The sequence below is a fragment of the Aplidium turbinatum genome, chromosome 13 (genome assembly GCF_918807975.1).
Source record: "Aplidium turbinatum chromosome 13, kaAplTurb1.1, whole genome shotgun sequence".
Classification (NCBI taxonomy): Eukaryota; Metazoa; Chordata; class Ascidiacea; order Aplousobranchia; family Polyclinidae; genus Aplidium; species Aplidium turbinatum.
In genome coordinates, this window is record NC_137484.1 from 20,715,821 (window position 1) to 20,724,308 (window position 8,488).

The following is an 8,488-nucleotide window of genomic DNA, read 5'->3' on the forward strand; positions in this document are numbered from 1 at the left end:
AAAACCAGTATTTATTTTATTTCACTAAACGCATTTGACATTTTTATAATTTCAAATTTGTAGGCTACTAGGCGATTTCTGTAAAATATCAGAAGTAAATCTATTTATAGCACTAATGCACTCGTATACCGATATTTTCGCCTGTGTGTGTGTACCACGTCTTACGCAAACAAGTCTTATTAAAGTTACGCCAAGACATGAAATTATAGTTACACCATCGCTTGCAATATTTGTCAAAGCATGTGACGATTCAAGATCTCATATCAATAGCGCTTCTAACCCAAAAGCATGACGCGTAAAACCAGTATTGTAGCTGGAAAGAAAATTTTAGAGGGCAAAGACAACTGTTGGGAGAGGGGCAAACGCTTCAATATTTGGAGAAAAAATTTTTGTTTGAGCATTAAAACTATAACTAATAAATGCAACCAAAAATCTGTGAAACGTCATTCAACATGTAATACAATGTCATCAAAACGTTCTAATAGCATTAAAATTCCATTTTTTGGGAGGCAAGGTAAAATTTTAGGGGGGCAAAGCCCCCTCGTGGCTACGTCCCAAGTAAAACCATGGAATAAAACACAACGTTTATTTGAATCACGTCGGATGGTTGGAAAGGTTGTCCAGGTGATTATGACAATCTTGTGAAAGCTACCAAGGTTGTTGCACTGCAGCCAGTTAATTTGAGTAAACATTGCATCATGTCTCAATAACCTCAAGCAATGCTAGCTTGAATAACCGGTACAGTTCAAAGGGGAGCAGTAAAACTATATTTTAATTCAATCTTTTGTAGTTTCGTCGCACTAACCATACAGGCAGGGCTCTAGACTCGGGCGAATAATACACGACTCCAACTTCTCGGTTTATACCTGATCTATTCCACAGCCCTGCGGCTGCGTAGAGGCCTATTCGTAGTAGATATTGAACGTTGCTTTTGTTACACAATCAAAAGCATACAGTACTGTGATACACTGCATGGCAGGTATTGGTTGAAGTTGCAAGCTTGGTATTTGGTACACCCAAGACCTTATTTCAACCTCTTTGCCAAGACCTCGTTTCAACCTCTTTGAATCAGTTAGCAAAATTAATCTTTTCTCATTAATTCAACGTTTACAGATGGTCGAGTCAGGGGCGTATTCAGCAAGTAGCTTTAGGGGGAAGGGGAACGATTTCAACAAAACACAATGATGTGTAGGTCCACATTAATCCTTCGATCTACTTCTTAAAATTCAATCAAATAGAATTCACTGCATATCCAAAAAACTGATTGCATCAAAACTGTAATAGTCTATACCGTACGTGGTTTCCCACTGACACATGATTGCTACTCTTCACAAAACTAAAAATAAACTTCGCTTTCATTCAAACAAGAAAACATTTCACAATCTACATTAAGGACCTGTTTTAGCCTGATGCTGCAAATTCTCTGTGGTAGGCTAATAGCGAATTGTAAAGAAAACAAAGGTCATGCTGCTAAAAGCACAACTCAATCTATTAGCATTGCAAGACAAAAATGTTCTTTTTTTGTCGTGGGAGTTTCTGGGTCGGAGTGTCTATCCTTTTAACACTCCAGATTCACGATGTTCCCGAACTACACTGAAGGCTACAAGAGAGCAGCCTGTCTTTGGTTTCATCATTCAGGACGTGCATAGCCTACCTTAATTCCACTCCGTTAAGTAAGTTAGCTTGAAGATGGAACAGTTGTTGTCTCGTTGATGATGTGGTCTGAGGTCTGTTTCTCGGCACCACAATCACAGGAGGAGAAAGAGACCATCCCCTATTGGTGCAATGTTGAACAAAGAAGTCCGACATCCGTGCAAAGAAGGCGGAGGCGCACCCACGTCCACTCCGTTAGCTCAATGGTTTCGCGCCGACTCAAGATCAAGCGGCGGGAGTTCGGGTCTCGTGGTGTGCGCTTGAGGAAACCATTGTTTTAAGGACTGGTCTCTATTCACCTTCACCAAGTGGATAAAATAATTCTCCAGCAACAAGATTGGTTGATCGAATCTTTATCCTCAGACTGGGAAAGCTTCTTTGAGAGCTTAATCCTTGCAGCTTTGCATACTTGTGGAGACTTTGAACGTCTGACGCAGGCCTGGATACCGAGATTGATAGAGTGAGATTTCCGATTGTTGAAGTGTTGTTGGCGGGTAATTATTCAATTCATTAGGTGCCGCTGAATGGAGAGCAGTCTTTAGTACGCGTTGCTTAAAGTGCAGACCCGATAGTTGAACCAGCGAAGCTTAATCTTGAAGATTCTTCGTTCACGAAGTCACGCGCTAACCAACTGAACTATCGGGGCGGACGTGCAATATCGGGGAGGGCGAACAATCGGAAAACTTTACTATGCCAATCTCGGTTACCGACCCTGCGTCACTACAAGTATGCGAAACTGTCAGGAATATTTCAAAGGCTTTGTCAGTCCAAGGATAAAGATTCAAGACCAAACCAAACCCTATAGTGTCAGGCCGATGGGACGTTGATTGAGGATGAACGAATGAAGTCTGGTGGAACTTGACTTCCATTCAGAATTCCATTTATGGCCTGCCCAATTACGTTAGCTGCAGAGATGTCTTGTCGATCACCTTCGTTAATCAGAAGTTAAACTGCAGCACGAATGGGTGTTTTGATTTCAGTCAATGGAGGTGCTCGTTTGAAGGTTTACATCTTAGAGTGGAGAAAATGGTTGGGCTCCAATGTCCGTCGACCGAGAGGCACAGTGGTTGCTTCGTGACGAAGCTCCAACAAGTTATGGATGCAGCAAGATTGCTCAGCGGGTTGGAAAAACAAGAATAAAAAAAATTTGAAAACACTGCAGAGATTACCAAAACAATATCACGTGATGTCTTGTGACGTCAACCTACCTGCTCGCTGTGTTTGTTATAAGTTTGCATTTGGCTGTTTTTTGCTCAGTCTTTTGCACTATTTTGCAGGCCCAGTGCCGTAATTAATCAAATAAACTGTGCTAGTTGAAAATACAGAAAGTACATCCAAGAATTTAAACCTCATGTGGCACTATAGTATAATATCCTGTGGCTGTGTGTTTTGTCTGCGTCGTGTTTAAATTCTAAAATCTTAATTTTTACGGACTTTTTTTTACAAGTGATTGAAAGAATGTTTATCCTCAAACTGAGGTCTCTTATGAAACCTAATTCCGGCAGTACTATGTCGTGTCAGCAGTGTCTAAATCTGTAGATGTGAGCTCAAGGCAATGTTATAACTTTGTGAATTGTACGGCTAGGCTAATAGCTTTAGCCCGAATGTAGCCTATATGGGAGAATTCCGGAATGGCCCGTTTTGGTGAGTCCGATTCGGTGAGTCCGATCCCTATTCGGTGATTTTTTCAATTTTTTTTTTAATTATTGGGTACCGTAGCCTAATTATCATTGCCGTTTTAGGGTTAGAGGTTAGGAACTCAGCAAATTGGACTCACCGAATAGTAGCAGACCCGGAGAATTCATACCGTAAAGGCCAACTTTATCTGATGTGAATAAATAATAATGATTAAATGTCATTAGCTGTACTTTAGTACTGTATTACTTACTTTACTACCGTATTATTTTAGCTTTACTTTAGTACCGTACTACTGGCCACTGAAGTTTAGGAGTGGGTTAAGAACAACCATGGGTTAGGTAACTTTGTGGCCTGATTATATAGCAGCGTGATTTCTTGCAAACACAGTCTTATAAAGAACTTGATATTTTTAGTGTATTTTAAATGATATGATCACACGATAGTTTTAAAATAAATATTGTGCAGTGATTTATTATGAGAGGACCACCTGAGACTATACCTTCAGGCCAGCATTTAGTTTACGAAATCAATAGAAGGTAAATGTTTAATTCATCCTTAGAATATCAAGTATAGGCTACTGCACCTGGGAATATATAAATCTGTAAAACTTAGGCTATTTATAATCCTAATAATTATGGGGCAAGAAACATGGCTTGAATATATTTAGTAACATTTAAGGCATCGCATAACACATCAATCTCAACAATTTGTTGATTGAAACAGTCTGAAAACCACTGGTTTGCTATCTTAACTATTGGTCACAGCGGTAAACCATAATCTCTTCGTGGGAAAATTGTAACATAAAGTTCCCGAATCCGTTCGTCTGTATATAATGACCGAAGAAACACACACTTGAACTTCTTTTCAAACAGTGTATTTCTGTAAAATTAGCCCGCGGCTATCGAAATGGGGTTGCAATGCCTACACCTCTAAAACTGTCACTACGATACAGATTACTTGGATAAAAGACGGAGAATTTGTCCAGTTAGCAAGCACCAAATAAACCAGTTAAATGTGCGACCGACTTCCAACAAACAACTTCGAGAATGAATCAGAAAAATTTGTGATAACTCAAAGGCACAATGTTTAAACAGGTTTGACACGAGTCTTACGGACGATGGTGCAATTTTGGCTCATGTTTTAGGAATTTCCATGACGTAATATTCAGTAGACCCGAACGGTTTCTACATGACGTTTGACCAGGCGAACAACCGTCTGGAACAACTATCATTTGTGCCTTTAAGGCTTTTTGATTGCAATATGTCACCAAGTTTTCATGAATGGTCACTGGCTCATTCTTACTAGTTATCAATCAATTTTAATTGCTGATACATGATTACATTTAGACATGAAGACTATGTGAGAGCATTGGACTCATCAATGAATACAGAAAGTGAAGACGATCCCATGAATACACAACGTCTCTTAGATGACTATGGTTGGATGATAAATGGAGAAGAGTTTGATAAACAAGTAAGTGAAGGTCTTTTACAGTTTCTGAGCCTGAGGATATGAGAAGATAAGGTTTTTATTATTCATTGCCGTTGGTAGTAATGAGAGTAGGATGGCCATCAGTTTTCTCCCAGGTGTCTTTTTTTCAGCAACTACACCCACCCAATTTACTACACCCTGAGTAGAGTAAGTGGTGTACTGGTGTCTATCAATAATCAATTTTAGAAGGGTGTCAAGCCAAGATTACATTATTTAAAAGCCAGCACCTTATTTGCTGCGTAATCCCATCGTCGATAAACAAGAAGGCTATTGTAAACCATGAAAATTTGTCTTGTGTAGAGCAGAATGTACGTTTTTTAAGAATCACACTTAACAGCTAGGTCTATAGCAAAAATCATGCTCCTAGGTACATAATTACTTATTCAGATAGAAGCATGTTTGTTATTTCCATGTTTCTTTGCTTAAAGTTTGTGACTTAAATTTTGCCAAGCTGATATCTTATACATAAGGTAGCAAGTTAGTTGTGCCATTGATTACACAGGATAACCTATAAAAACAGACAATTCCGCATAATCTTTATCAATTATCAGTCTTGACTATTTTTTTGTGATATCGTTTGTACTGTTGTAACACCTTGCTGAAGTTTCTCTTCAAAACCACTTTTAGTTAACTTGCTATCTTATTTGTGACACATCAGCTTGGCAAAAGTTGTCTTGGTTAATCTACTACTACTAAGTAAGTCCGTAACTTTGCACAGACAAAATCACTTGCACTTTTGACTCTTCTGGCTTGACAACACCAGTAGTTGACAGATTCGATCTGTTACCAGAAAACAGTAATTTGTTGACAAACAATGTAGGTTAAGCTCAGCAGTATCTTATTGTTGCTCACAACAGGTTATTGAGGAATTGGAGGAAGAGGACTATGTGGAGAAATGTTTCAATGAAATGTGGTTGGAAGAAGAAGAATCTTGGATCAACTTTGACGGTTTATCACCCAGTAAGTTTTTGATTGTCTTGTGTCAGTATGACTGACAGCTGCCCTGATATTTAGCGACAACACAAGTACTAGTTGTGTATTTTTATATTGAGAGATTTACTGAAGAATCACACCGACATGTCTTATGTGGTTTTGTACCAACTTTTCACCCTGTGTTTTTAATCAACAGGAATTGTAGATCACTCGGGTGGTGACGTTTTTCCAGAAAGTAATTTCTTTGGCGGAGTTTATCAACCGCCCTTGACACAGTACCAGGTGATGCATGTTTTAACTTGCATAGCCTACGAAAATTGTTTACTATTTTCAACATAATTTTGCTGATATTGATAACACGAAATATAAGAACACTTTCTTTGAGAACATGAACTCAACAATGAAAATAGTTTTACCGGTCCAAGGTCATATTTGATGATTGGCCGCTCACTTAACATGCAAAGCGCTATTTTGGGGCTTGATCGAACTCTTGGTACTGTAGTTGTTTTTTTTAAGGAGTTGTGGAACGGGTTTTGCACATTTATGGGGGCCGAAACACATTTTCTGCAATGGCCCAGCTTCTAATTCTAAGTATTCTAATTTATGTGTTAATTTGTATAATGAATCTCTTTGATTAAAAAAATATAAGCAGTATACATACTACTGTAGTAATGGAACGAAATGTAGCATCATAGTCCAGAAGCAATTGCTAAATTATAATTAACGAAAATCATAAAAATTTGCTTGCTTGCTTCAGGTTTATTGTTTAGATCTCTTAACTTGCAATGTTTCACTTTCAGATCGATTCGTCTCCAGACGCACAGGGCAACCCTCAAAGGTGAACTTTGCTCTCTTGATTGTGTTAATATTCAAATTGCAAATAATCCACTCTTGCATGCACTGTATGAAATATCTAGTTGACATTGGTAGATTCCAATGTGTTGCCAGTGTCACCCAGTAACATAAAGTCAATTGCTTTCTAATTTATTTGGGTTCTTAGACCGAGATCGATTACTTTCCAATTATTTGTTGGCTTTTGTTTAGTGTAGGCCTTTATTGTAGTTAGAGTTATAAAACTGTATCGGACTTTAGATCGACGTAGAAATAGGGAACTTATTCGTTTGAGTACGTTTTGCTCTGTTAGCTATTTAATGATGCGTGAATATCGGTGTGAAAAATGTAATATTTGGCCATTGCTTAACTCTTTGCGTAAAACTGCAGTATTTCCTTAGGTACGCAAGACCATCACAATCGTTTGTGGACTTAGAAGATCCTGTAGATGAAGAAGGTCTCTTGGAAAGTTTATGGCTGGATGATGGATGAGCATGAATACGATGAACAAGTATAGAGCATAACTTTATTTAATTGATCAGCGCAAAATAGTCGTCAATGAAGCTTTGAAGACCGAAGATCTATTTTATACCTATCCCTTAGCCTAATTAATCTTTTAACTTTCCCCCCATTTGTAGATTTGGGAGGAATTAGAGGAAGAGGACTATGTCGAGAATTGTTTTAATGAAATGTGGTTGGAAGAAGAGGAATCTTGGATTAACTTTAACAGCTCATCACCCAGTAAGTTTTTGATTGTGCAGTTGCCTCTCTGTCGAACTCCTTTAGTTTATCTTCATCTTTTAACAAATTTTTAGTTTCAGCTTCGTTATTATCATTGTGACTTTGTTGATCTCAACAACAATAACCTCCACTCCCCCTATTGCTCTAAAGATTATTTAATTAAAGGCTATTTTCGCCCCGTAGCGATCAAGCCGTGTATCGATTGGTTGGTCACTTATAATAAACTCTTTGGTATATCTTGCATATTCTCTGTTCAATGAGTGCATGTTTTCCCACGATATTGGCCTGTGACGGAGTTCATACGTCATCAGTTGCATGAAACATCCAATGCGTAACAATCTTAAACTTTCAATGCAATGTGGCGCTCCCGGGAGGGTAGTCAGAACAGATACAACCCCAGACAACAAAATCCGTCATTTTTACATTGATTTAACGTCTGCAGACGTTGTTACATTACAATAAACAAAATGACCTCATATAATATTTGACCAGCCTTTCATATCGATTGACAGGAATCGTGGAATTCTCGGATGGTGAAGTTTTGCTAGAAAGCAACTTTACTGGAGGAGTTTATGAACGACCGTGGAAACAACTTCAGGTGAGTGAGGCATGTTTATGTATATAAAGTGGCGCAAAGATTCCAGCCCGTTCGCTGAGATTAACAGAGTGAAGTTTCCGATTGTTATGTGTAAAGTATTCCACACACTAAGAGATGGGGAGCTGTCTTAAATTGTGTTGCCCAAGCTCAGTCACACCCCGAGAGTTGAACAAGCGCTGTTGATCTTATCGTTTTTTCCTCCATAAACTAAAAGAACCCCCGCTCTGATGTGTCGCTTGACAAATACATTAATTCATGGTTAACGTAATTTGTAGATGGGAGTTATAAAACTGTTCCGCCATAAACAACCTGTCATTGTTCAGTCAAGGTTTGCGCTTCACCTAGAAACGCCAGCAACTCTGGTGGCAGCCTAGATTGCAAAATCCGTCATTTTTACATTGTTTCAACGTCTGCAGACGGATTTTTGCTGTCTGGGAGAACAGTTGGTAGATTCACTCATGTTAGCAAACCAGTCTAATTTTTACATTCATTCAATGTAGACGAATAACTAATTTGCTAACTTGGAGATCATTGTCTCTAATGCCATGCACATCATCCTTCCAGAACAATCCTCCTCTAAACTGGGACGACATTCCACGGTCA

The 8,488-nt window shown here is 38.6% G+C and overlaps 1 protein-coding gene across 3 annotated transcripts; it reads left to right on the forward strand.

Annotated features, from left to right (window-relative positions):
- The first annotated feature begins 3,703 nt into the window (after positions 1-3,703).
- Positions 3,704-7,837, forward strand: LOC145782233 (uncharacterized). Of its 3 annotated transcripts, none has more exons than XM_082594012.1 (8): positions 3,704-3,827; positions 4,638-4,764; positions 5,640-5,742; positions 5,912-5,997; positions 6,516-6,553; positions 6,948-7,057; positions 7,185-7,287; positions 7,800-7,837. In XM_082594012.1, the coding sequence occupies exons 1-6, from the start codon at positions 3,766-3,768 to the stop codon at positions 7,036-7,038; spliced, it is 507 nt and encodes a 168-aa protein (XP_082450138.1). In that variant the 5' UTR covers positions 3,704-3,765; the 3' UTR covers positions 7,039-7,057; positions 7,185-7,287; positions 7,800-7,837. The 3 variants fall into 3 exon arrangements, with proteins under 3 accessions (XP_082450138.1, XP_082450139.1, XP_082450140.1); XM_082594013.1 differs by having other exon boundaries at positions 3,710-3,827; positions 4,244-4,764; XM_082594014.1 differs by having other exon boundaries at positions 3,714-4,385.
- Positions 7,838-8,488: the final 651 nt, after the last annotated feature.

Bases quoted from the DNA above. Each gene is read 5' to 3' on its own strand.
- LOC145782233 (XM_082594012.1), top strand. From the start codon at position 3,766: ATGAGAGGACCACCTGAGACTATACCTTCAGGCCAGCATTTAGTTTAC. The intron at 3,828-4,637 runs GTAAATGTTTAA...GATTACATTTAG, and splicing joins GTTTACGAAATCAATAGAAG to ACATGAAGACTATGTGAGAG. The intron at 5,743-5,911 runs GTAAGTTTTTGA...TTTAATCAACAG, and splicing joins CTTTGACGGTTTATCACCCA to GAATTGTAGATCACTCGGGT.